The sequence below is a fragment of the Neolamprologus brichardi genome, chromosome 19 (genome assembly GCF_056152115.1).
Source record: "Neolamprologus brichardi isolate AB-2024 chromosome 19, ASM5615211v1, whole genome shotgun sequence".
NCBI classification, from domain to species: domain Eukaryota; kingdom Metazoa; phylum Chordata; class Actinopteri; order Cichliformes; family Cichlidae; genus Neolamprologus; species Neolamprologus brichardi.
In genome coordinates this window covers 13,008,582-13,036,094 of record NC_142122.1, presented here as the reverse complement: position 1 = coordinate 13,036,094, position 27,513 = coordinate 13,008,582, and the positions used below count along the sequence as shown (strand labels likewise).

Sequence of the window (27,513 nt, the reverse complement as noted above, 5' to 3'; positions counted from 1 at the left end):
ACATTATTATGCAATAGCTCCGGATTATTTGGAGCGTGTGTGTGATGCCATTGGCCTCTCTAAGCTTCAGCTGCACCAGTTCATTCCCAGGGATATTTTTTTCTGTTGGACTCTATCCCACTGAGGCTTCATCCAAACCCAGTTTTCTCATAATCCCTCCATCATATATGTACAAGTGTTCATGTCCGTCTGTCCCTCTGTTCTCTGAATGTGTGTGCTGATGGGTCGTGCATGTGTTTGTGTTGCTGCCATCTGAACAGTGGCTAAATGGGATGGATCTAAGCTTTTTATCCCCTGATGCAGAAGGTTTTAAGGCTGAAGTTAGTTTATTTATTTATTTTTTTTTCTCCCTTCCCCCCTCCAGACTTTTAGCATTTTACCATCTGAAATGTGCAAGCCAGTTGTCAGCTATAAGCCAGTCAGTCCAAAGATCTCTGGAATGAATGAACCTACTGTGTACTTCAGCTGTTGCTCTGCGTTTTTGAATTAATCTATACACATGACTGTTTTCTTTGAAGACTGAATTTGAAGAGCAGAAGGAGGCGGAGCTTGAAAACCTGAGGCGGAGCTTCACGTCTGAACAAGAGGAAAAAGAGCGGAGCTACACGGAGAAAATGAGTCAACTCACTGCCCAGCTGCAGCAACTAGATGCTGTGGTGGCCCAGGTACCAGTCATGCATGTAACTATATCTATGAAGTCTTAATTTGGGTAGGTTGACAATAGCTGTTTTTACTTAAGGGGGGGGGGAGGCAAGACTAACTGGGCGAAGTGGACAGAAAAAATGTTGTATTTATACTGAAGGAAGGGAAAAGGTCCACAAGAGGACTGAGGAGATGAAATGATTTGGAAACTAAAGCAAAGAGTGAGGGATGGTTATACAGACTGTGGCTCTGTAGGTTAGTTTCCTTATTCACCATATATCAGATGGTATCCTGTGGAAGATGAACATATTAATGAATAAAATCACCAATCTGGTGTTTTTGTTTTTTCAGATTAAGGTTAAAAGCATTAGTCGAATAATCGATTAGTAGGTCAACAGAAAAACAGTTTTACTGCTTTTGCTTTGGCTTTTTTGTTTTTGTTGTTTTGTTCCCCCCCGAAGTAAAGCAAGTATTTGATTTCACCCTGATCTTCAGAAAATGACTTTTTTCTGTCTCACATTTTTGTAACCTCATTTGGACAGTTTCAAAAAGCAGTTACAATAATAATAAATCATGTCCTGGCACATAACTGTATTCAGTTATGTATTTGGGGTTTATAATTTATCCTCACTGACTTAAAACCTGCAGTCCCGTTCTTGGATTTCACAAACTGATCGGCCTCATGACTGATTGGTGTTTGCATATATTTGTTTCCATGGCACCTGTCTAGCTTGACTCTTTGTAGTGAGATATTAACAGACGGCCACACTTGTGTCCCCCACGAGGTTAAAAAGGAGCGCTTAAGAGAGGTTGGGAGGGGGCTGTTGTCATGGCTACAGCATTGTTTTGGTGAGGCAGGTGACTGCATGAGATGCAGTTGTGGGAGGGAGCGGAGGGGAAAAAGGAGGGAAAACATGGTGAAAGCTGAGGGAGAGATCAGAGGCTGAGGAAGGAAGGGTAAGGACGCTTACAACCAATATGCAAGAAAACTCTTCCAGCTTTTGAGTGTTTGACGCCCTAATGTTGGATTTTGTCACCGTACTGGGTTGGTACTTAACATCAGACACCTTTGATATTATATACTTTAAAATGTTTTTCTCTTTAAAGTCTGTATTCAATATATTTACAATCAACAGCTGGTTTTTATTTCCTTCTGAGCCTTGTAAATGTCTTCTGTGTTATGCTTTTGGATCTGGATATTTTTTGGTTTTCCCATTTCCCTTGTTAAGACCCAGAGGCTTTAATCAGATAGACTTGGATGGTGCAGAACCAGTGTTTCAGTCTTTTTATTATGTTTTGGGTTTAGCGGTCCTGCCATGCCCTTTTTTTTTTCTTCAGTCTGTTACTTCTGTCCTCTCTGGGTTTCAGCTGCACACAGGTTTTAAACAAGCCATGGCATAGGTGAGAAACTAAAGGTTGGTCACAAGTGTAAGGAGAATTAACAAGATATCTTTGTTCGTTTTAACAGCTGCGGGCAGAGGTCGGGTGCCTGCAGGGAGAGCTGGAAGGAAAACGTGCAGAAATGGAGACCATGGACACGCTCCTTCAACGAAGGGAGCGAGAGACACAGGAGGGAGGGAACCTTCTTAAGATGCTCACTGATGACTTACAGACAGCTAAAGAGGAAAGGTGTGCATGTAGTTAATATTTATTATAATCATATTTTAAGCAGCAGCTCTGAGCTTTCGCAGATCCTGAATGTTCTCATTTCTGTGTACCTGTTAACCCAGATGCAAATTACACCGTACAAATGAGAAGCTGAGGCAGGTGCTGATCGAGATGCTCCGCGGCATCGTGGCAACAGAAGAACTGATTGGACAAAAGATCAGTGCCCGAGCCAAAACGTCCGAGCAGGCGACTCACCAAAGGAGCTCAAGCGTGAACAAAGAGGCACAAGAATCAGGTCTGACTGATGTATTCTATAATTTTACAATAAATGCTAGGATTTTTTGTGTTTGTTGGGGATTAACTGAAAATTGCTTTATTTCTAAAGGAACCAAGGATGACTATTTTTAGTGTAATTCATGTGAGAATTGGTTAAAAACACTTAATTTGCTCTTTCGTAGGTATTTCAGTTGCAGACTTGTCTTCAGAGGAATTGGAGCTCACTCATCTGCTCTGTGAGAGTCTCCTGGTTTCAGATGGTGAGATCAGTCCTGGTGGAGAAGAAGCAGCTCTAAGTGCTTGCAGCAGACTTCGACATACAGTGGACACACTGCTAGAGCTGCTCAACCAAGCCAATACACAGGTAAAGGAAGTAGAGATGCTCCTCAGTCCGCATAGGTTTTTTTTTTTTCCTGTTTTCCAGCCTTGCAAGGTGTCTGATCATTTTATGCTGGTCATTTCTCCAGCTGGAGCAAACTCACAGTGTTCATCTTTCTCTGGAGGAAAAGTTTTCTCAAGGCAGAGAAGACTCTGCACAACTCCTTGAACAGCACAAGCGTCTAATGGAGCAGCTTGATCAGGAGGCCAAGCTTAAAAGTCAGCTCCAGGTGGAGCTTCACAAAGCAGAAGGTGAGCACTATGTCTTTGTTTGGCATACTGCTGCTGTCTTCTGATTATGCTGCACATTTAGCACTTGCACCAAAGTTTAACAGCTCTGCCGTTTGTGACGCTCAGTCGTCTTTGAGGTCGTTCCCTTTTTAAATAAACTTGTACCATTTGCATGATTTCTTCAGGTCTTCTTGAAGGCTACATGGCTGAAAAAGCAGTCCTAGAGGAGTTGCTACAGCAGAAGGAGACTCAAGAGGAGAGGCTTGTGGAGGAGCTAGAGGACCTGAAGGTGAAGCTACACCAGATGGAGGGCCTTACCGCAGAGCTGGACACTCTCAGAGTGAAGCATCATGAGCTGACTGAGGAGCATGCCATCCTCCTGCGACACAAAGAGCATCTCTCTGCTGGACTTGGGGAGAGAGAGAAAGGTTAGTGGAGGGAGTACAAAAACATGAAATCATTTGTCTGCATAAAATGCTACATGACCTCTTTAGTGAGTTTGACTGTGCGCTTATATAATGTCTGTGCTCAGACGTGTCTTCTCTCCGTAGGCCATTGGCTCAATTTAGATCCTGATGCAGGTTTGTGGGTCAGAGTGGAGTATTAGTGTGTGAGAAGGGAGTGGGGATGAATATGCAGTATATTTGCAGTGCTGTGAGGTTGCTTTTTGTAATATTGCAATTACCAATAGCGTGTGGCAAAGCATCTTGGAGTGCTGTTAGTTGCTGTTCTATTTCTTAAGGCAGATTATGCTGAATTGTCAGTATTTAACCTCACTCATATTCTGCCTCTGCTTTTTTTTTTTTTTAAATTCCTCTGAATTTAACTAAATGAAAACAATTTTACTGACTTTAATTCCTCTTTTTATTTTTCAAGCTTTGTTGGCAGAGACTGATCGTTTGTCCCAAGATAGGCTGGACTTGCAGCGGCAGGCAGAGAAGGACCACCGCTCTCTGTCCCTTCGTCTCCGGACTCTGGAGAGGGAGCTCGAGGAGCAGGAAACCAGAGGCCTGGAGACGGAGCTGCACCACAAGACCCACACTGAAGACCTCAACCAGCGTGTCCAAGCACTGGAGAAGCAGCTTAAACATGACAGGCAGTTTATCGAGGTGAGGCTTGACAAATTAAACTGGTGTGTAATCTTTGGGTTTGTTTGCATTTGGATATCATGGATTCTTTCTTGATTGTTTTTCCAAGGTTATTAAAGTGTCATAGACTATTTTCCAAGTCCGTGCTTAATGCAGCGGACAGGCTTTCACTGAATTTGTTGCCTTCCATAATAGGAGCAGGCTGTGGAACGTGAACACGAGCGGGATGAGTTCCAGCAGGAGATCCGCAGGCTTGAGGCCCAGCTCAGACAGACTCCTAGTGTGGATAATAAAGGATACCAGGTGAGGCACTTAACTGTGTGTGTCTGTAAATATTACAGCTTTTCTCAGCCTGTGATTTGGTCACAAAGCATTTCTTAAACCCAAAACAGAAATACCTTAACAGCAGCTTTTGTTCTTCTTTTTTTTTTTTCCTTCAAACATTGTCTTATCAGATCTTCTGCTATCCTGTAATTCAGCCTAAATTTCAAATTCATTACCACAGGCATAGGCTCTGTTAAAACTCTTGTGTTTGGATCAATTGTTTTGTTGGCTTCAACAACAGACGTCTTTTTTTTGTGTGTGCAATGTTTTGTGATTTAAACACAGGTTAAAGTATTTCAATGCTCTGATTTATATCTACCCATAAATACTGAAGCACGATGTATTTAACCAGAATTTGTTAAACAAAATGTTTCTGTTTCTAGTGTGTCGCAGTTGTAGTGTTTGTGTTTGGTGTGATTACTGTTTGCAAGTTAGCTGTGGAGTACATAGTGTTACTGGTGTTGAAGTGATGAATGTGGTGTTTGCCAATGAGCCTGACTATTGCCATGTGTTTATCCCTGTGCTGAATGGATTGCTGTAGTTTGAGGACTTGGTTCTGCAGGTATGAAATCTAACTGTAGCATGCTTGTCTTAGCTCTCTGTCATGCATGGTGTGTGTGTGTGGTTTGCATCATCTTTTTTTGTAGTGCTTATATGCTGGTTATAGGTTCTGCATTCATTAGTATTCAGTAGTCCATTTGCTAATATTCATTTGCATCTTTTTCACACGTCATCTGTCTTTCATCTTCATGTTGCTGCTCTCTGAAATGGCTTAAATTCAGTGTCCCAACCAGTGGCTGCAGATCTGGATTGGCTGTGTTTGTTTTTTGTTTTTTTTAAAGCATCTTATCATGTAGCGTTTTGTTCTTTGACTTGTTTGTTTTTGTTTTTGCTTGTTTTAAATTTGCAGTTTTCCATCTTAAAACCCTGAAACTGAATCAATCTTTCTGCCTCTGCAGGTTGAGAGCTTGCAAGGTGTTATCAAAGATAAGACCGAGGACTATTCTTCTTTGCTTGCAACCTGTCAGCAAGCCCAGCGCGATCTTGCAGAACGCAATGAGGAGATAGACAAGCTGGCCGGTCGAATCAGAGAGTTGGAGCAAGCGCTGCTCAACAGTGTAGAGAGTAACAGATGTGTCGGTCAACTGGAACAAGAACTTCAAAAAGCAAAGCTGAGAGAGCAGGAGCTTACACAAGTAAGGGCAAAGTGCACACTTTGAGTTCAGGTGAAGTGTTGGTGTGCATCCTCCCTCAAGAGTTAACTGATGCTCTCGCTCTCTTTGTCAGGATAAACAGGCACTAGAGCAGCAGCAGCTGTCCAGCAGGCTTCAGATCTCAGCCCTGCAGTCCAAACTGGATGAGACGAGACACTGTTACCATGACAACATGCGTGACCCCACCCAGGAGCTTAAGGATGCCCTAGACACTGCTCAACAGAGTCTACAGAGCAAAGAGCAGGAGGTCTGTTAGATTTTATGTAACGCTAGTATTTGGTAGCTAAGAAGATTTGAGCTGATGTGTGGTAGCGGTTGTTGTTTGACACGTTTTGCTGTGCTGCCACCTTTTGGTTGGAAAAATGTTTGTGATGTCTTAGTCAATCTTTTAAAGCCATCAGTCTGATTAGTTATCAGCAAATGCAGAACTTGAAAATTGTATTTTGGTTTTGATTTAAATAGTTACGTTGCATTTCTTAGGTTGAGGTTCTGCTTGGCCAGCTGGAGACCGTGCAGAGAGACTTGAATATAAAGGAAGCTGAAGTAAAACACCTCACACTACAGCTGGAGCTGCTGACTAATTCCAATGCAGCACATGTTAATGAGCTCCAAGAGCAAATTACTGCCCTGAAGGTAAGAAGTGGGATGTGTTTCTCATATGACTAAATAATCTAACTGACCTAAAATATGTTACACTATACAGTTCAATAAGTTGTACTTTTATGTAAAACCATGACTGCAGCAAATAATACTTATGCCTTAATTATATTGTCATCTCAGCTTTTGAAGACTTGCTTTTTTTGTGAGTCTCCTCCCTTCCTGCTGTTACTTTACTGTAGCCTTAGCTTACTTGCACACTTCATGGCTGATAAAAGTAAGATGATTACTTGTTGCATTTACTTTTGTTGCTACATCAACTTCTATCAAGCCTGCACGTCAGACTGCTACACCCAAACAAAGCCTGACTGAACTTTTTTTTTTATTATTAAATGTGACTGAGTGAAGCAGTGGAGATGGGAGACTATGTTGTGTCTGCTGCTCTGAGCTAACACTAGCAGTTCTCTTAAAATGCACTACTGCACCCTGTACCTCGAATCACAGGTTTTTACAGTTTAAAGCACATCGATAACATTTTTTTGTTTTTTAAATATAATTTTTTTGGTTTTGCAGCAGATTTATTTTTTCTCTATTTAATATTTCCTTAGTTACACTCATTATGGTTAGTTGAAAAACAGTTGAATCTGAAGATAACTGATAATGCACCACCAATTCCAGGAAAATGTGTCTGCCCTGACGATACTTAAGGAGGAAAATGAGCAACTTTGCAAGGAGGATGAAATGGATGAAGAGACGCTCCCTTCAGCACTTCTTCAGGAGAAAAACCACGAGATCGACCACCTCAACAGTGAAATCCAAAGACTGGAACAGGAACTTGAGAATACCAGCGATAACAAGGTCGGTGTAAATACTAACTAAATATTTGAGTGCACATACCTGGTGAGGCCATGATTTATTTACTTATTTTTAATGGAATCGTTTTGATTGTTTTCTGATAAAAGGTTCTGGAAGCTGAGCTTGAAGATCTGCGCTCACAGGTGGAACATCTTAAATCTGAAATCACAAGAGTGCGCCAAGACAAACAGGAAGAAGAGGAGCGCCTTCACGAGGTAATCAGTACGCTGCAGGCAGAACTCGCCACCCTGGGACCCAACCTGCATGAAGTCAGTGACTCTCAGGACGGTGACAGCATTAATCCTTCACCCGCCCCCAGCCCCGAACCTCAAAACTATACCATCCAAGAACAAGAGAAGAAAGCGGGGCCAAACAGCCTAAAGCATGAACTCAGCCTGACTCATTCTACCGCCTCCCGATCGCTTCGTTCTCGTATCAAGGCCCTTCAGAGTCAACTCGAGACTGCAGTGGCAGAGAAAGAGGGACTGGAACGATTACTGCTCACCCAGGAGGAAGAGTACAGAGGGCACGGGGAAGAATTTGGAAAGAGGCTAAATGCTGAGAGAGAAAAGTCAGATGAAATCCAAAGTCTCCTCTCCCTGAAGGAAACTGAGCTGGAGGAGGTCACAGCCCAGCTAGAAGAGGAGAGGGAGAAGAGGAAGCTATCAGAGGAGGAGAGGAACAGCTGGAAAGTTCCAGCAGAAGAGGCAGAGGAAAAAACCTGCCTCAGCTCTCAGGTTTTGGAACTCCAGACTAATGAAGAGGAGAGGGTGCGAGAGACCGAAACTCTAAAAACAAAGGAGATGGAGATGATAATGGAAATGGACATCCTCAGAGAAAGCAGTCTCACTCTTGAGAGACAAGTCCAGGAGCTAAGAGCTGAGGTGGTCGATATGGAGGAACAGGTGGCTCAGGAAAGGGCAAGAATTAAAACCCTGGAGACTGTGAAGGGAGAGCTTTCTGCTGAACGTGAGGCACTGAGGAGGAGAGAGGGCCAGCTCCAAGAGGAAATTGAAAAGCTACAACAGGAAGTGACTTCACTGAGAGCCCTCATCCAGGACCTGACAGTTAAGCTAAATGAAAACGAAACCAGTCAAGAAGAGGCTCAAAAGGAAGTGCTGGTAGGTGTTGGTTTAGTTTTAAAGAACAAACCTTATTATTGGCTCATTCACTTTGAACACGACTATCTGTCATCAGTGATGGTCTAATTTGCGGATACATCGGCCATATTTCTGTTGTCTCCCATAAACGTTTGTTGTCTGTGTGTATGTACTAATAGGAAGGTTGGTGGTTTGATCCCTGGCTGCTCTAGTCTGACGCATTCATTGGAGTATGAACATGTGTGACTGTTGGATTAAAAGCATTTCAGCATAGGAGAAAAGTGCTTGTATGAATGGGTGAATGAGGCACGTTTGTATAAACCGCTTTGAGTGCTGCAGGAGAGTAGAAAAGTGCTATACAAGAATCGCTCAATTTATCATTAAATCTGTAATAACCATATAATAACAATGTTTTAGCGGTTTGAGTATTTCATTAAACAGAGCAGTAAAACATGCTGTAATCTTCAGTTTTTAAAATTGTAGTAGTTTCACTGAACAAATCTGTTTATTGTCACTCAAAAGAGTTCTTTTTCAAAAACGTCAGTTGCCCAGCAACCTCTTTAAACTTAAACAAGCCTCAGTACGAAACAGGAAATATTTTGCTGCTGCTTTTCTTTTTCTTTCCCCTCCGAAGCATACAGCTGTGCCGCAGGACCACATCTGGTTATAATTAGGGGCGTTGCTGTTGTGACGTGGCGCAGCAATGAGATATAGCAAAATCTTGACCCGCACAGAGGAAGTGACATTAAAAAGAGGAAGCAGGAAGAAAATCTTTGGTAGCACTGGCTTTTAAAGCTGTGTTGCACTTTGTTTTTCGTGTTTTGTTCTAACTTGGCAGGATGTGGTAAGAAAAGAGAGCATGACTTCTTTAATGCACTGGTTAGTTTGTAGCATGTCTCTGCATTTTATCGGAGCTTGTTGTTTTTCGGTTTTTTTGTTTTTTTTACTACTTCACAGCTGCTTTTGGCAAATTTCTCTCTTCATGTTACATTGAGTTGTTTGTAATGCGAGTGAAAGATTACAGCTTATGCAACAGATGCATGCACTGACTGTACTCAGTAAAATGCCGTTATATTTGAAAGTGTTTAAATCTGGTTATATAAGGTTTGTGTAGGTTTTCTTTTTTTGGGGGGGACTAAAGGAAAAGGGGTGTGATATGACACTTAATGTTTCTGTGGATGTCTTTCTTCCACTTCAGACCCATGCTGAGGAGACCTTGGCTAAAGCAGACACTGCCTTGAGACAAAAGGAGGTTGAGCTGTCCAAGCTCAAGGAAGAACATCAGGCTCTGAGGACAGAGCTGACTGCACTGAGACAGGGTCTGAGTACCAGTACAGAAAGGGCTGAAAAACTGCATGAGGAAGTTCAGGTGGGAATCGGAGTGGACCACACATTATCAGATAAGATGTATAGTGGTTTTAATTAATGTGGTGGTCTGAGTGCTTGAAACTTGACTGCTGCGTTTTAATGTCACCATTTCTCTGGCAGACCAAAGATCGTGCTCTCATTGACCTTGAAGCGGACAACCAACAACTGAAGGCAGAACTTCAAAGCGTTCAGGAGGACTTGGCTGCACAGGAGGAGGAATTGGCCTATCAGCAGAGAGAGCTGCAGCAACTCCGACAGCAGAGCCAACAGGACACACTTCAGGGATACCCACATAAGGGTGAGCACTAAATAAGTCTTTGCACTGATTGTATGAGGGTAAATATTGATTTAATTATGTGCAAGCCTATAAAAAGCAATGACAATGAAAATCTATTTGACCTAGCCTTTTATGTTTACAAGGAATAGTGGAATTGGGGTTTTAAAATAAGAAATGCAAACTTTGTTTAAAACATGATGGTGATTTATAGAGCCCCCCGAACATTTTAACAGAAACATGTTCTCATACTGATCATTTTTTTTTCACTGTCAGATATTTCTGTCAGAGCTTTCGAGGACATTGTGTCTCACCACGAAGACTCTCTGAGCTCTCCGGAGGTTTTAAGAAGACTCGAGTGCTCTGAGGACCGAATCCCTGAACGTTTCCACACCTCTGAGCTCAGTGGCTTGAATAACACAGGCCTGGACCTCCCCCAGGTCAAACCCTCTCCCACGGTTGTAATGGAGCCTCCTTCACACTCCAGGACCATCACCCCAGACCCAGCTACACAGAGTTCCCACTCGCCACGCTCTGTGTCAGTGTCTGAGAACTACTCCATCCTCGATTCACTGGATGCCGATAAAGTATGTAGTTCAAACTCAGATATGTAAACCATGTGTTCATTTCTTTTGGTTTCAGTTCTAACTCAGATTATTATGTTTTCTTGTTCACAGGTACGTGAATTGGAAGGACTTGACCTAACGACTCCTTCCTCACCACTTGGCTCCACCTCTTCCTTGTCGGCACCCGAATGGGCCAGTGACGGATATGGCAGCAGTGAGTATTTCCACACTGTGACACCTGTGACTTGTGAGGATTTTGAGTCACTTGTATATCTGGATATTCTGCATAAAGGCAGCTGAACGTCGATGTTCTCCTCTTATTCAGATGTGAGTTCAGAACTGGGTGCTAGGCTGAGACTGGAGTTGGAGCAGACTGAGAGACTGGATGCTCAGTTTATTGAGTACCTCCGCTGTAGAGGAGTTGACCCCACCGCTAACACGGACAGTGCTGCGGGCAGTATGAGCTACAGTGATGATCTGTTGTCACCTGAGCTTCAGGTAGGCTTCACACACAATTGATAAACATGTTAAAGTAACAAAAAGCCAGATTTTTCTTCACTTTGTCTTTCTTCATGCAGGGACTGTTGAAGAAAGTTTATCAAGAAAGCTGCAGAATTCTGACCTTGTCTCAGCGTCGTGTCAATCCATCAGCACAGTCTCATGTGTTGGACTTAAAAGCCTGCTCACTGAGTCTGTCGCAGCATCATGCTGAAGATGGCTCTGCTCTACTGCACCACCAAGATAAATCATCTAATCCTCCCATGAGCTGGCAGCAGGAGAAGAGGGCATTGCAGGAGACTGTAATTGCACTCAGAGAGCTGCTCTGTCGAATGGCACAAAGACACTCACAAGTGAGTTTCAAGCGCTGGTTCAAAATTTCTTCTACTTAAAGGATAATTTGTTCTAAATCGGTTATTGGCATGAAGGTATTATTTTTCATTCAGGTGTAAGATGAGTTTAACTTACCATGGTGCATTAACTTACCTTGTATCTGTATAAATCTTTTTTTTTTTTTTTTTTTTTGTCCTTTCACCATCTTTCTCAGACTGATGACAGAGTTGACAGTAACTGGCACAGAGATCAACTGCAGACTGAACAACGGGATGAATCCCAACTGAGGGCAGAGCTGGAGGAGAGCCAGAAACAACTCAAATGTGCACATGACGCTCAGCAAGAGCAGAAGAACAAAACGATGTCGCTCAGGTATGTATTACACGCTCAGAATACAGGCACTTAAACAGGCCTCCCCTGTGAATCAGCGTTTTGCAAATCAAATGGGTTTCAACTTCATTGTTGAGGCATGTTAAAGGGCCCCTTTCCTAAACTTTTTTTTTATGTTTTAGTCTAACCTATTACAATGTAACTATGGTAAAGTTGAAAATTACCAATTTTCTTCAGGCTGACGATAGAAGAGGCTGAGGAAGCTTTGAGGAGAGAGCAGGCCAGAGTGTGTGAGCTTCAACAAGAACTGGAGCAGGAGAGGGCTCTAAGTCTGCGTATAGGAAGGGAGGAGGAGGAAAGGAGAGAGGTAAGAGAGCACTAAAAATGGACACTACTAAAATTTTCTATTCGTACAGAAAACTTCAGTTCGCTACATTTGTAACATCACTACCCAATGTTTGTGTTTTTACACGATGTACTCTGTCTAGAATGTACAGGTGTCTTCTGAGAAGCTGAGGTCAGAGGTCATGTCTCTAAAGGGGCAGGTGGAGCAGGAAAGGGTGGCCTGTAGCAACCTGAGACAAGAACTTCAGATTGAACAGTCCCGCTGTTTGCTGCTAGAGAAACGCCTGGACGACACTCAGAAGGAGCTAGAAGATGAACGCAAACGTTCTTCACACCAACAAGAGCTCAGCTTGCAAGAAAAGACTCGTCAGGAGCTCCTGCTGACTGAAGCAGAAACTCGCTTGACTGAAATTCACTCGAAGCTTGCAGATTCTCACAGGAAGCTTGATGAAGAGCAAGACCGCTGCTCCAGGCAGGTGGATGAGCTCAGCCGTAGACATGATGCCGACGCTGCAAGAGACAGGAAGTTCATCTCGGACTTGCGCTCCCAGCTAGAGCAAGAGCGAAGGCAAGGGGAGGAGTTGGCAGCTGTGGCGGACAGACTGAGGGCAGAGCTACTACAGAGCAGGAGGCGATGGGAAGAAGAGGACAGAACGAGGAGGGAGGAGCTTCAGAAGGAGCAGGAAGCAGCCACCCGAAATCGTATCACAATTGAGACTGTGAAGGAGCAGAAACAGGAAGCAAACCGGGCTTTAGAGGTGGAGCGAGAGCAGTCCAGGCGCCAAGGGGTGGAACTCGCAGAGCTGAAGGAGAGACTCCGAGTGCTGAAGGACAAAGAGAGGGAGAGGGAGGAGCAGTGGGAAAGGGAAAAGAGGAAGGAGATGCAAGAGCAGATGGAAAGAGAGAGGCGACAGGAGAGGATCAACAGCAAACTGGTAAGATGCATCAGCCAAAATCTTCTCTAGTGTACTCACTGCCTATGCAAATCCATAAAGACACATCATTGTGAACATTTCTGACTTTAGTGTGAGTTGGAGTTGTTGAGGCAGCAGGACCAGCAGCGTATGCAGGAGCTGCAGCGCACTCTGGCAGAGCTGGAAAGAGACGAGAGAGAGATGGCTGCTCAGCGCCTGTCTGGACGAACAGCGGGACAACAACGCGAAGCTGAACCTTTCCAGCACCCCCACACCAACCTCCATACTGATGGTGGCCAGGCAGGAGTGTTAAAGCAGCACCAGCAGGTATTCAAGTGCCTTAATCCCTATGAGGAATCCAAACTATTGTGACAAAGTTTTTCATTAGGATTACATTTTGGCACATGTAATCATTGCTAAATGAATTTTTTCTCACCTTAGACGCCGTCCAAGTCGTCTTCCAACCTGTTGGAGACGTTACTGAAGGAGAACTCTGAGTTGACAGAGCGTGTGACATCACTGAGCCAGGAGAGGGCCACTCTCAAGCACAAACTCACCTGCCTGGAGCGACAGCTGCGCCGCACAGAGAATGAGCTCGCCAAGGTCACCGCGGAAACCGAAAATAGGCCTGTCTACGACATATCCAGCCAGAGCAAGGTCAGTAGGTAGCACATCAGGATAAATTAGGGGTGTAATAACCATTTTTGCAACAGCTTTTCAAGAACAGATATTGACTCCAAAGGACCTAATTGCCATTTCTGGCTTCACTGTATACTGTTGGTTGTATAGGGATGAAATGTTGACAGCGTTTGCTTGATTTGCAGCTTCAGCGTTACTATGAGCGCTACCTGCGAGCTGAGAGCTTCAGGAAAGCTCTGGTGTACCAGAAGCGTTACTTGCTGCTGCTGATAGGAGGATTCCAGGAGTGTGAACAAGCCACGCTGTGTCTTATCGCTCACATGGGAGCTCGACCCTCACCCCCAATTTCCTCCAAGCGTAGACCCCTCGGACGATTTAGGGCTGCAGTGCAAGTCATAATTGCGGTCTCAAGGTAAGAAATGTATCATAATATACGTATTAGTTGTATTCCCTGGAAGGCAGAGATTATTAGTTAATTCCATGCACTTTTTCAGAATGAGGTTCCTGACGAGGAAATGGCAGAAAGCAATCCGAAGATTATCAACTGGGGTTGTCAATGGGCATGCTCCAGGTCAGCTCTGTCTACATAATTTAGACTTGCATGTATTATCCAAGTGAGTATGAGTGCATAGGTAATTTAATTTTATCGTTCCTGGCAGGGCCTAAAGCTGAAGTTTTAAGGCAGCAGCAGCCAAGATCAAATTCTGACCCGACGCAGATCCGAGACAGCAGCGCCATCTACATAGACACTCTGTCAGCGCTCGTCCCACCCAGCAAATCGCCCTTCAGGCTGCGCCACAGGTTTGGTCTCGCTTAGCAGATTTTGGGGGTTCAATTAGTTTTGGGGGTTTTTTTCGTCTTCTTAAGTACGCTTTCTATACTCTTCAGGTCACACTCCAGTACCCCTTTGGCCTCTGTACAATCAGGTGGAACAGCTCAGGATCCAGAACAATCCCTGACAGAATATATCCGTCATCTAGAGAAAGTCCAGCAGCGGTTGGTGGAAGCCAAGCAAGGTGAGTAGCATTTAGAATAACAAAGAAAGGAGAAGGGGGGTTATAAGGTATTCACTGCAAACACAGGGTGTATCCCTAATGGTAAGTTCACTGGTTTACAGGTGGGAACACTGTTGCTGTATGTCTGCTTGGCCGTAGCAAACCATGACAGATTGAGCAGTGCACAGGCTTGAGAGAAAACACTGTGGTGATGGTCTTCAAATAGCTCAACACTGACAGGATTGGGTTTGCCTTATTGAGCACAATTTAAGGGGTTCTGAGCACTTAATTCATTTGAATATCATACTGGAAGATGTTTCAGGGCACTGGGATATAGCACTTGTACCAGCATCAGACTACACAATAGTAGCCTAGGAATGGCCCAAGTGTACTTTCAGTACACTCTAAAGAACACAAGACAATACTTGTAAACATGGAAAAGGGAGGAAAGAATCACACAATCATCTCTCTTGGAAGTGCCCTACACCAAATTAACCAACCAGCCATGAGACTGCTTTACTGACAAAGGACTAAATTAAATTTAAAATGACTTTCAGCTGCTCCCTGGTCACCACAGCAGGTTGCTCCACATGTTTGATTTGGCAAGGTTTTATGCCAGATGCCCTTCCCCGACATAACCCTGAAGGAGTTATGCCGGGGAGCTTTTGCCTGGGAAGCAAAAGCTTGCTGGTTCCCTACATAAAGGCTTTTTGCATATATAAATGCACTTTGTGCTGTTGAAGAAACTCCCAGGTACCTGAAAAATCTGTTAAAATGTATTGCAGGCATGAGCATTCTAGTCTGCTTTGTCTGCCATTGAAAGAATTTGTGAATCTGACTGTGTGACTTAGCAACCCTCTAAAAAGATAAATGTTGTGTGAGCTGATCCTGGTGCTTCGTGCATGTCTTCTAAATAAATCACCCTGTTTCTGGGAGATGTTTCCTATGCATTTTTATAGCCATTAGTCTGGTGCAAGTCAGTTAACCATTCAGATATTTTTTTCCCTGGGACCATACTGGTTTAAAAAAATGAAATAAAATTGTTTCCACATCCCACAAAACCTATGTGCTCTATCATCTTCCAACCTAGTAAACAAGACTCATTTATCCCCACCCCCCAAAGAGGAAAGGAAACTACAGTCACCCTGTTCCCCTGGTATGATTGGTTATCGGCAGCACTGGCTGCAAGAGAACGGGACTTGGCTGTACCTGAGCTGCTTGTCGCCCCTTTACCTATATGGGCCAGGTGAGTGTGAGTGTAACACACTCACTCCACTGAAGGATAAAGTAGCACAGTGCTCAGGGACTGACTTGTCACTAGTCACCAAGCACAGTGTATTACAGGGGATAACTTTGGTCTGGAACTGTACATGTCCTGCAGGGTTGTTCTATAAAATTTAATTCAAACGTATTAAATAATAATTTTTGAGGGACATGTCATGTGGTGTGCTATGAGATTTGGCTATCAATGCAGTGAGAAGCTAAGCTGTCAGAAATGTGATACTGAGGCATGATGATGCAATAATAAGTGATGATTCAGGATTTAAACCGTGGCTGAGCACATGGCAGAGCTTCCTGTCAACACGGTGAACGAGTCGAATGCATCTGGAAAAGTAGAACAAAGGAGGTACATCGAGTACAATGTCTGAAGCCCAGGTGGCTCTGTATGTGTATAACCCAGTAAAGAGGTGAAGCTGGTGCAGTAGATGCATAACGTGGATGCAAAACCCTGCAGAGCATGAAGTCACTGAGTGGAATAGTTTATTCCATTTCAGCTACATTTCTTTTTATGTCTTGTTTTATTTAACTTCGTGTTTGTGTAAATGTTGAACTGTTTTGAGGTGCACTCTGAAATTTTGAGGGAACACATGTTCATCTACTTATCTCATAACTTTCGCCATCAATGCTCCTGTGCCTTACTGCTTTTAGTCTTAGAGCTAGAGATGCAGTTCTCTGACAACAAGAATTATGTCAGTGCTATTTTTCAGTACATTGTCATAATTTTAAAAGTCAAGTATTTTGTTTATTAACTAGTTGGACAACTACTAAATAACTACTACGTTTACTGAAAGGAACTTCTAGTCAAGACCATTTTAAACTTTAGCTTGGTTCCTATTTATGTAAGGTGCCAGTCTGTGATTAAAGGTTGTTTGTTGCTGCATCTAATTTTTCTTCTTCTCCCCTTTCTGTAGGTTCATCTGGTCTCCTGCCTGATCCAAAGTAGCCTGAAATCTAAAGACTGAATCTGCCTGCATATTGTTTCAAAACTGCTCATGCCTTACATCTTGTAGAAATGTATAGAAATTATAAGTTTCCTGACTTTTATACTAAATTATTTTTTAATTATTTTTTGGGGGTAATTTTTCTATCCTGTGTACTGCCAATATTTTGAAAGTCACTCTTTATACACTGTTTCTCAAACACTGTTTGCTTTTTTTTGTGCTCTGTAAATGGTGTTAATGTTCTCCACACATGTTACTAAATGCACTAGTTTTATACTCGAAGTCTAAGATCTACAAAACTTGTGCACCATTACAAAAATGTAAACCACGTCCATGTTGTTTTTATCATAAAGTAAATAAATTAAGTGTGACTATGAACCAGATGGAGTGTTTCTTGCAAAATCTCAACACAGGTATACTGATAAATATTGAACAATGGTGGGGTGTTTTAGTTCTGTTTGTAGTCCACTGTTAGGCTTAATAAAGAGTTTATTTAAAACAGGAAGCCTTTAGTGCACAGAGTAAAGCAGTGAGCATTTTGGTATACTAAAGCTGTACAAAGGTAAATCCAGTCAGTAAGGAACTTCTAATTGGGTGGTTTTATTTTTGGTCTCTTTGAATTTTCTACAAAAATAGGGATTTTAAATACCCATTTATTACATTAGTAACAGAAACGTCGGCCACTAAATTAACAATTAATGACGGCCACATTTGAGAGAGGTAAGAAAACTGAGGTATTTGGGATTTTCTTTTTTTCCTTCTAACTCGCAATCGATATGCTGATTTAGTATTATGTAACAAAGAATGGACCTATGCTAGAGGTTTGCCATCAGGACTTTCCGCCAAAAAAAAGCTTTGTAAGAAGTAAACGCTGAAATTGTTATTTAGATTAAATGAAACTAATCTTTAAATAAATATAAAGAAATCTATGCTCTAACTTCTCCCACTTGCTCTCCTGAACAAGTCAGAAGAGGCTAATGAGAAAGCTGCCAAAGATACCACTCCGTGATCAGGGGTTCGTTTGTTTATTATCTCCGCCACGATGCTTTATGTTTAGTATTTTATCTGTCGTCTTTAGACTTTACACTTTAGAACACCGCCCATTCGTTTTGTTTTGGTGTATAAAACGTTTGCCCTTCGCAGAACGTCAACACGGAATGACGGACGTTGTTGGCGTTTCATCACAGCGACGCTAATGCTAAGCTAAGGTAATGGTGGGCGGTGTGTCGTAGATTGCGGTTTGACATCTTGCCTGTGGAGAAATAGTCCTGGACCGCATTGAAAACCTCGCTACAATTTTCTCGTATTTGTCTGGGATGTATGGATGGATACTTGGCGGATTCTCGTCGCTGTTTGAGCCCATTACGGGGCAAAACCCCACGGAGTGGCCTGAGAAAGGTAGCGTTAGCGCAGAGGTACCCACGCGACCAGGCGTAAAAACAGCAGCTTGGCGGCAGGAGAGTCACTGCAGACCCGCTAAACGGAACTACCAGAGGTCGGTGATTGAAAATGGTCTATATTTTTTTAGTCCTAAATAGTTCACACTTCGTTGGCCATTTAATGATTTGTTTGGATTGTTGAGGGCAGTCATTCACCCTTCCAGCTAGCTAACATTAAGTTTTGAGTTAACTTTAGATGGAATTTGTTTATTCACAGCAGGTGAATTTTAAAAAACTATTTTACTGAAGTTTGCTAACAGTATGTTTGTAACAGTATCAGTGGACACCCACATGACATTTAATATCAAGTACACTCATAGCGAAAGCAGAGGTAGTCTAAAACTATTTATTATGACCGTTCCAATATTAATTTATTTTTGTTTAAAATCCTATTTAAATCCAGTAGCTTGTCGTTTTTTGACTGCTGTAGCACAGCAGACTTGAGAGTAATTTTAACTGATTTTGTAAGCCTGCTGGTAAAGGTCGCCCAATGATATCTGCATGGTTTTGTTTGGGTTCAGGCAGCACAGTCAGCAGTTTGTATATACTATCAGTATACAAACAAGCTCTAGAAAGACTGGAAAGGAAACAAATACATTGGCATCATTGTAAATTTTGTTGGTAGAAAAAAGTATATGTTAAACTCTAAGAATTGGATACTTTTTTTTTCTTGAAATTTATTTTTGTAATTTGTGAATGGCCGTAAATGCGTAATTTAGTCAAAGTATTTTAAAATTTAGCAGCAAAGCACCCCCCACAGTGGGAGCAGTTAGTGATCACTCCAAGCTACCAGTACGTAGAACAAGATTTATACAGTCCTCTTTTACAGTTAAAGGTCTGTCTCACAGAAATGGGTCTTTTCTTGCTGTTTTCGTCATTATGTTTTTTTTTTAATGATTGTACTGACAGGTTGTGGCTTAAAAACCTTACTGGGGCCAATGCCTGCAAATTAGCTGTAGCTAGAATTCCTGTGTACATAGCATTGGTTGCATTTTATATGAATGCATCATTGCTAATATGTATGGTCACTGGTATATAAATAAAAATGCTAATGAATAAATTCAAAACCCTTGTTTCAGTTTCTCAAACATTTGTTGATGCAGATTGTGTCTTTATCTCATAGAAAGTGAATATCTTTGGGTTTTGTGCAAATATATTGATGTTTGAACTCGTCACTTTGGACTGTCCGAATCTGCGATGGCCTTTGAAACTATTGCCAAATTATCTCCAGGTTAATGGATGTTAAACCCTCATTAGAATTCAAGAAGAACACAAAAAGAAATCCCCTCATAATTAATAGCTACATTTCCCCTGCGCTCTTATTCACAAAAGGTTGCCACAGCTGGTAGCGTGAGATTTTTTATTTATTTTTTTAATCTCTTACTTTGCAAGATTATGTATTTTTGAAAACCACTCATTTCGAACCATTTTCTGTTATTACAGCGTGCATGTTGCAGAGAGTGTTTGCCAGAGTGAGCAAGTCGAAGTGAAAAGACGCAAAAGAGGTTTGTTAGAAAATAAAACTGCTTAATATTTTTTGCTTCCTGACGTGGAATTCGGTGATCGTGATTTGTGGTGTCCTGTCTTTCAGATGTCGTCATCAGCTTCATGAAGAAGACTGTGGCTCGGGTAGCAGGTTTACTCAGAATCCGGAAATCACTGACGAGGTGTGAGAAGCCCAGATCTCATGAAGAAACACAGGTGAGTGGCCCGTCTGTGCTTCAGACGCATACATTTGGTATTATTTGCTACAGTGTATCAGAGTTCATCGAATAGACAAGTACTGTAATGACTGGGAGTTCTAAGCTGAGGTGTAATGATAGGTGGACACACACCACTTCTTAGGGCGTTTTCACAGCTACTCTAAGGAGTTTGGAAAGAACAACGTCTACACTTCTTTAAGTTGCTTAAAGATTTTTCACCTCTCATCCGAGAAGCTTCTTCAGTTCTAGGGTTAAAGGGTGGAGAGTCCCAGATGTAAGCCCTGTGGGAGTGTCCCCCAAGAGGGACAATGGACCCCCTAATGATCCTCTACCTAGTCAGACGACTCAAGGTGTTAAGACGGGTGTAGGTCACAATCAGCCAAGGTTTCGGGTGAGCTCATTGTAAACCTAACCCCCACCCTATCAAGTGGTCGTTCACAGTGGACATTAATGGCTTCTTTCACTCCTCTTTCAAACCATCTCTGTCCAAAATGTGAACATTGCCATCCTCGAAAGAGTTACTTTTTTCTTTTAGATGTAGATGGACAGCCGAGTCTTGTCCCATGGAGGTGGCTCTTCTTTCCAAACTCCTTGGAGTACAATGACCTGGATGTCTGAGAACCTTTACAGACAAAAAAAAGTCCCATAAGCACATAAGCCTTGCATTCTGGGATGCAGCAAGGTACTATAGATGTGCAGAGGGTCTTTACAGGCTAGCAACTATCTGTGAAATGAATGTCAAGTCTCCATGTTGTCAAATAATCCAGAACACAGGCCCTTCTTCCTGTATTTACTTTTGTTGCTCCCACCCCAGACACATCTGGCCAATAGGACAGAACATTCTCACATGGTTGTTAGTCACGCATATTGGTTCACTTGGAGCTCACTCAGATTTTCTATATGAAAACAAACCAAATCACAGGGAAAAGCTACAAGTTAACAAACTCATCAAGTGATTCGGACCTTTATGGAGGAGCGATTATCGCTAATTTAGGCAAAACAACACTTCGTTTAAAAGTCTTTTGGGAGTCTTTTTGTGAGATGCGATGCATACTACATGTGCTGCTTTATCCATGTGGATACATACAGTTTCATAGCTAACTTTATTTATCCGTGTAACTCTGTAATTCCATTGAATTTCCTCTGTTGATCCAGCCTGTCGCTCTAATGGGCATAGATGAGCTCCACACCTCATGGCTGAACAGTACTGAATGGAGAATGGGTAAGCGAAGATGGACCTTTTAGCGCACAATTCATGATTATACTCACGTCACTGTGTTTCAACCAAGCTTGTCAGTGCAGAATGATCTCATCCTTATACCCAATGTCATTTGTTTTGATGTTCTTTCTTCAAAGATAAACCAGTAGCTGGAGGTAATGAGAGTCAGGGAAAGAATCCTTTTCAGAGCTCTTTACCTCCTTTAATGAGGAAATACAGGCAAGTGATTCAGTACTGGAGATTTATGTAAAGTACAAGTCATCCAGTACCTTTTTTTTTTTAGCCTTTGTGCTTGCAGTCTTCAGGCTGTTCTTATTCTTTTATGTTACCACCTATTGAAAACGGGTCCCATGCTAATCTACCTCCCTCTTTTTATTTTAATCCAGTGGGACAACGCTCCCTGTAGGGCTTCCGGACAGAGCAAAGGACAGGGAGAGGAGAGGATCCCTCCAGCTGCTGTCCTCAAGGCCTGTGCTCAGGGTGGGAAATGCTAATCCTGACCCAACATGCAATGGCTTTGGACACAACCGCTGCTACAAGCCCAGTCTTACTGTGGAAGAGGTAAATTAGTCAGTTATTTGTATATATGAAAATATACTTAAATTCCACTTTTCCCCACCTCACAGTGCCAATAATCAAACTTTAAAAGTATGAACCTCTGCACTTTCATTTCTGATATTTTTGGTGACTTCAGGCCATAAAGCAGAATAATAAGGAGCACTACAGGCGGCTGCTGGAGATGGTGACAGAGAAATACAGCAAAAGCCAGCCACTACCTTTTAACCAATCAAAACCACAAGAGTTAGTATTAACTTTGATTTTTGTTTTTTTTTTTTTCATTTTAATATTTCCATTGACCATGAGCTAATAAGTGGCTTATTTTGTATTTATCCTCAGTGATCCGCTGTCACAGGTTGATCACAAAACTGCTGCTTCAGTAAAAACTTTTGAATCAGTACACAGGAAGATGGGACAGACAGGTGGGGCACTCGGTTATCCATTACAGACAAAGCTGATTTGTTTTTATTCATTGTTGACGATTACAACTAATTGCAGATTGTTATTAGTTTAACTTCACCCTTTTTTGTAATCTATAAATAATTTTGTCAATAACACATGATCAAATATCAATGAATGAATATAATTCTTTTGTAAGGTTACCTAAGTGGCTTTTACTTGAAAAAACAACTTTAACGATCAAAGAATTGTCCAGATACTTAGTTTGGGGGGGGGGAGGGGTGTTGATTAAATCATGACTGTTTGATCTCTGATTTATTTGTAACATTTTATTAGAATAAATAAAGCCTTTCATATCACACAGTCACTTCACCCAAAGTAGGTTTAAATGTATGTATGCATATTGATCAGTAAACATGTTGCAGTGACTCTTCTGTTCATGGTTTATGGTTTATTTCACAGCTGCTGCAAGTCTATTTACATGGAGAAATGCATCTGCGGCTAACGACAGGTTGGTGCGGTGCTATTTTTATTTAAACGACTGCGTCATGCATAACGAGGAATGATTGCTTTAACTTCTTTTATGCGACTCGTCTTCAGCAGGGGTAGTTTCACCTTTAGTAAGCCAATTAGTGGACCCTTTGAGGACGCACAGCCTGTTGGGTATATAAAGGTAGTCACTCCTCCTCTTCTCTGACATGTCACAGCATGGATACGAGTCTGTCCTGTCCATAATCTTGACCTGTGTTGCAGCAGAAACATCCAGCAGATTTGGATCTTTCTACAGAGGTAGCTACTCGCCTCAACCTCGTGGACAGAGACGCTCCTGCTGTCGGTCTGCCTGACACACATTCTGCACATACAAGGCACAGTGAGGAAGACATACCCAGACTGACCAAGGTAAGAGTCTGTGTTTAATGTGGACTTTTTATGCTGAGATTATTTATTTATTTATTTTTAATGTGTATATTGTCTGTGTGTGTGTGTGTAGGAAATGGCAGCGGAGGTGAGTGGAGCTTTGGCTCAAAGTGATCCCAACCGTGTCCTGAGTGCAGCTTTCAAACTTCGCATCACACAGCGAGACCTGGCTACACTACAAGAAGGCAGCTGGCTCAACGATGAGGTGAGAAAGTAGAAATGCTGGAAAGGTTTTTAAATAGAAGATTTCATGGTTATATTTCATGGACAGTTATTTAATCTAAAAGCTCTTGAAAACTTCACAAAAAAGTACACAGCACAAGCACAAAAAGTCAAAAACAGGACAAGAGCAAGTTTTGCACAAAAACAATGGAGGAAACAATCATGTCTATATTTACCTTGATTTTCTTGTTTTCATAATTGTTAGATAATTGTTGTTGGTTAATGTGAGTGCTTGATTTTTATTGTGTGACGCATAATTTTATTTATCACACCCAGGCCAGGCAGCCTTATAAGGCACCAGTGACAAAGGAGCTGAGCCAGTGGACTAACTAGATATTCTTTATTAATCATAAGGGCAGTACAAAAGAAGGTGTAATTCATTCTCAACCTCTCATAATCCCCATAGCCTCTTGCCATCCTAGAGTTCAACAGTGATGTTTGGCATAATTTGAATACATCTTCACAATTTTGGCGTTAACAAAATATCTTAAGCATTTGTCTTTTAAATATATGTTTATCTTTCTTCAAATTTGATTCACATTGCTACTAAAATGTCATTGTAGAGATACTGTAGTGGTTCAGCTTCCTCAAAAACACCAAAGAGCTCCACAGCATTCTTTAAATCCCTGTTTTTTGCAGCATAATTTAATATAGAGTTGTCACATGCATCATGCATTTGTGTCCTAAGAAAAACCCAACATGTCAGCTAAATCTAGCAGCTTCATACTTTGTAAATGCATCAAGATATTTGTGTTGTTGTGTCTGATCCAGTGTTACAGGCCAGAGGTTTCTTGCTTCTTAGTGTGCCTTTTTTCCCTAAAATTAAAATTCTTACTTATTTAATTATGTTTGTAGGCCACCATCATCTATAGCACTAGCTGTTTAATACATTTAATGTCTTACAAATTATCTTCGGACTTAACCAGTAGAGTAATATCATCTGCATACAATCAAATGCCCAGGGCGAAATCATCCTATAAATTGGATTCCTTAATTCTAAGAGCTAAATATTTAAAATAAATTGTACACAGGGTAGGAGAAAGAACATCACCTTAATGCCAAAGAGTGTTAAACCAACCAGTATGCATATTATTCATTAATTGCATGTATAAATACTAATTTATGTTATTTTGTTGTAAATGTTGTTTTGTTAAAAAAGCTGTAGACTCAGATTATTCAATGTTTGTCTTTAATGAGTGTTTATGTATGCCATGTTTTATATTACAATTTTTGTGTTCTCCACCAAGGTGATGAACTTCTACCTTTCCCTGGTTATGGAGCGAAGCTCTGGTGAAGCAGGACGATTAAAAGTCTACTCCTTCAGCACCTTCTTCTTCCCAAAGTTAAGGGGTGGAGGAGGCGGGCAGGCTGGAGGACACGCTGCTGTGAAGCGCTGGACCAAAGCTGTCGACCTCTTCATGTTTGACCTCATTCTGGTCCCTCTGCATCTAGGCGTCCACTGGGCATTGGCTGTGAGTCACTTTGGATCTACCAGTTTTTGACATGCGCTGCCTAAAAATACCTGTAATATTGCAAAGGCTCACTCTGTACATCTGAACTGTGATCAGTATTTTTTTCTTGTCAGTCATTGTCACAAATCAAATGTTTGCACTGGTTTTATTCCAGAGAAGCAGAAGTGCACATTTTAATCGCTCACCTTTTTCTTTGCAGGTGATAGATTTTCGGTCAAAGACAGTGAAGTCTTATGACTCGTTGGGCCGGAGACACGATGATATCTCGAGTCTTTTACTGTGAGTCGTCAATTTTCTCTTAAGCTCCATTTTACTGGCTATGTTAGACATGTTTTCACTATAGATTTGTTTTTACTGAAGCATTATAAATGACGTAATTGTGCTGATTTTTCAGACTCTACCTTAAAGAGGAGCACAAAGCGAAAAAGGGTAGAGAGCTCGACTGCACCAAATGGACTGTTGGAAGCTTGAAAGCTAGTGTAAGTCTGTGATGAATAAAGTAACACTTGAAATGTGTTATTCCTCACAGTGAAATTAATGACTCTGTATTATGCATGTAGGAGATTCCCCAGCAGAAAAATGGAAGCGACTGCGGTGTTTTTGCCTGTAAATACGCTGACTATATCGCAAGAGGACAGCCCCTTACCTTTAAACAGGTGTGTATTCTGAAATCCCTGCCTTTCTTGGCACATTGCAGCATATCAGTGAATTGGTGTGAAACCATGTATGAAAGTCCAGTTTAAATATACATATGAACACATAACAAACGATATACAAATAACATCTGCCTCTTACTTTACAGTGCCACATGCCTCTCTTCAGGAAGTTGATGATTTGGGAAATTCTTCATCAGAAGCTGCTATCAAATAGAAGGGTCGCATCCATTGTTAATGGCCTACCAGAAGAGACTGGGTTAGTGGGAACAACCTCTCGTGTACAGTGACTACATGTGAAGTAAGAGAAGAATAAATGGGCCAAAGAAGTGGACTTTATCGACTGAGATCTAACCCAGTCTCGCTCTCCAGATCTGGAGTAACAAACACTAGTCTTAAGAGTTAATTGTTGCTTATCGTGTCAGGGACATGTAAACATTTTGTATTCTCTGAGTTGTAATTAGAGACAGTATTTGTAACAAGTGTGTGTCTTAAAGAAACTTTGGCACTACTGACTGAATGACTTGTCATTGATTGTGTTTCCTTATTGTTTGAAGTGCACCTGAAGTGCCTTAAGTCTTCTCACACTGAGCTCGGCATAGTTTTTTTGTTTTTTTCCCTTCAGTTGGGAAATTTGTTATTTACAACCCAACAATCTAGGTGTAGTTTACCCCTCCCAGCTATGATCAGAGTGGACAGCATTGACTGGGGTGAAACTTAATCTTTTTCTAAAAATATAGACAATGGCAATTAAAATACCTCCTCCAGACGTTTGTCTGACAAAACGTGCATGATTGAGTGCTTGTCGTAATGACAAGATGTATGATTCCCGATTATTTATGACTGGATGAGTGTATTTTGGAGTGTCTGTGTATAGTTTTTTTTTCTTCATGACTGGAGTAAATAGTTGTCTCTCCATATTTACCATAAAGCGCTGTTAGAGCTGTGAATCTGTTCAATAAGTATAGTGCAGCAGGCTATTTAAGGCTGTTACAAAAACTCGAATTATAGTATACTCCATTTAAAAGACAAACTACTGTACACACATGCATGTTTGTGCTCATGTCTTTTTTCTTTCTTTTTTTTTTGCTAAAATAAAGTATTTCTCCTTTTTTTTTTTTTTAAATTGTGTATTGATTGATTTATCATTAGATTAAGTGAGATAAAGGTAAATAATCTGTGTCTGTGGACTCCTACGGGATCAGCCACAAGAAAAGGTGTTGAGGGATATTAGGAAAAGTCTTGCAAATATATAAGCCTGGAAAATGGAGGTTAGTATTAAAAAGAAATACAGAGATCTAATTGCAAAATAGTGTTTTTCCAATGTCCAAGGCTTGTTAGGTTTTTAATTTTTTTTTAAAGTCTTATGAAAATTAATCATCTCATTCATGAATATTAAGAACAGTGGTTTGATAAATTGTTTGTTCATAATAATAAAGCTGCTGTACAATAATTATCTTTTCCTTTCCATCATTATAACACCAAATTTAATATAATTAAAAATTATTTCTCAGGAAACCAATTTTGATTTGTTAGCCAAAAAGTCTGAGTTTGATTACAATCCCAAAACATGTTTTAAAGTTTAATAACAAGTGTAATTATTATTATTATTTTATTAAGACTAAAGTGCTTTCTCTTTAGGTGAAAATAGGTAGAGTGAGCTCAGGTTGATCTTTAAAGAGATTTTTCCTTTTTAATGGTGAAGGAGAGAGCTTGGTTATAATGTGCCCCTTATCAATTTGTATGTATGGAAAATTGAATTTCCATACAATCTATTCATTTATATAAAACAACAGCTTCAGCGGTATCATCAAACACACTGAAAATTATTTTTATTACTGCATTTCAAAAAATACTTCTCAGTAAATACATCATATTCAAGAAAATTCCCCTTTGAATCCAAATACCTCTGTCCACCAAGTTGCAATAATAAAGGGATTTTATACATCTGTTAGTACAAACAGAATAACTGAGGACTGAAACTGTGCTTATCATCGGATTAAACCTGGAAAGGGTAATTTAGAAACACAAGTCAAATTTAAATAGAAAATCTATTCCCACACACAACAAATATATTCGATATAATATAGTCACTCCGTTATATCTGAACCTCTTTTAGATTAGATTTAGCTA

At 41.2% G+C, this 27,513-nt stretch overlaps 2 protein-coding genes across 7 annotated transcripts in view; both read left to right on the top strand.

Moving 5' to 3' along the window:
- Window positions 1-17,175, top strand: part of pcnt (pericentrin) — a 33,624-nt gene extending 16,449 nt beyond the window's left edge. For 2 of the 3 annotated variants that reach the window (XM_087833126.1, XM_087833124.1), the window contains exons 31-60: window positions 519-665; window positions 2,111-2,271; window positions 2,373-2,545; window positions 2,709-2,890; window positions 2,994-3,156; window positions 3,321-3,563; window positions 4,012-4,244; window positions 4,419-4,526; window positions 5,089-5,109; window positions 5,507-5,743; window positions 5,835-6,008; window positions 6,242-6,394; window positions 7,037-7,216; window positions 7,321-8,334; window positions 9,512-9,682; window positions 9,802-9,979; window positions 10,232-10,542; window positions 10,633-10,735; window positions 10,847-11,019; window positions 11,100-11,372; window positions 11,567-11,724; window positions 11,920-12,049; window positions 12,171-12,962; window positions 13,053-13,268; window positions 13,383-13,598; window positions 13,766-13,992; window positions 14,075-14,151; window positions 14,240-14,381; window positions 14,469-14,596; window positions 16,768-17,175. In XM_087833126.1, the coding sequence (XP_087689252.1) occupies window positions 519-665; window positions 2,111-2,271; window positions 2,373-2,545; window positions 2,709-2,890; window positions 2,994-3,156; window positions 3,321-3,563; window positions 4,012-4,244; window positions 4,419-4,526; window positions 5,089-5,109; window positions 5,507-5,743; window positions 5,835-6,008; window positions 6,242-6,394; window positions 7,037-7,216; window positions 7,321-8,334; window positions 9,512-9,682; window positions 9,802-9,979; window positions 10,232-10,542; window positions 10,633-10,735; window positions 10,847-11,019; window positions 11,100-11,372; window positions 11,567-11,724; window positions 11,920-12,049; window positions 12,171-12,962; window positions 13,053-13,268; window positions 13,383-13,598; window positions 13,766-13,992; window positions 14,075-14,151; window positions 14,240-14,381; window positions 14,469-14,596; window positions 16,768-16,799 (6,516 nt within the window). In that variant the 3' untranslated portion in view covers window positions 16,800-17,175. The remainder of the gene's footprint in view (window positions 1-518; window positions 666-2,110; window positions 2,272-2,372; window positions 2,546-2,708; window positions 2,891-2,993; window positions 3,157-3,320; window positions 3,564-4,011; window positions 4,245-4,418; window positions 4,527-5,088; window positions 5,110-5,506; window positions 5,744-5,834; window positions 6,009-6,241; window positions 6,395-7,036; window positions 7,217-7,320; window positions 8,335-9,511; window positions 9,683-9,801; window positions 9,980-10,231; window positions 10,543-10,632; window positions 10,736-10,846; window positions 11,020-11,099; window positions 11,373-11,566; window positions 11,725-11,919; window positions 12,050-12,170; window positions 12,963-13,052; window positions 13,269-13,382; window positions 13,599-13,765; window positions 13,993-14,074; window positions 14,152-14,239; window positions 14,382-14,468; window positions 14,597-16,767) is intronic. The other variant, XM_087833125.1, reaches the window with a different exon arrangement.
- A 629-nt stretch (window positions 17,176-17,804) lies between these two features.
- Window positions 17,805-26,833, top strand: senp2 (SUMO specific peptidase 2). Of its 4 annotated transcripts, none has more exons than XM_006798400.3 (17): window positions 17,805-18,292; window positions 19,680-19,741; window positions 19,828-19,937; window positions 21,095-21,161; window positions 21,296-21,377; window positions 21,545-21,719; window positions 21,853-21,959; window positions 22,056-22,138; window positions 22,578-22,626; window positions 22,719-22,788; window positions 22,872-23,015; window positions 23,107-23,238; window positions 24,503-24,727; window positions 24,927-25,006; window positions 25,122-25,206; window positions 25,288-25,383; window positions 25,530-26,833. In XM_006798400.3, exons 1-17 carry the CDS (start codon window positions 18,114-18,116, stop codon window positions 25,668-25,670), a joined length of 1,887 nt encoding a protein of 628 aa, XP_006798463.2. In that variant the 5' UTR covers window positions 17,805-18,113; the 3' UTR covers window positions 25,671-26,833. The 4 variants fall into 4 exon arrangements, with proteins under 4 accessions (XP_006798463.2, XP_035766889.2, XP_006798462.2 ...); XM_035910996.2 differs by having other exon boundaries at window positions 22,869-23,015; XM_006798399.3 differs by having other exon boundaries at window positions 17,921-18,292; window positions 22,716-22,788.
- The last annotated feature ends 680 nt before the right edge of the window (window positions 26,834-27,513 follow it).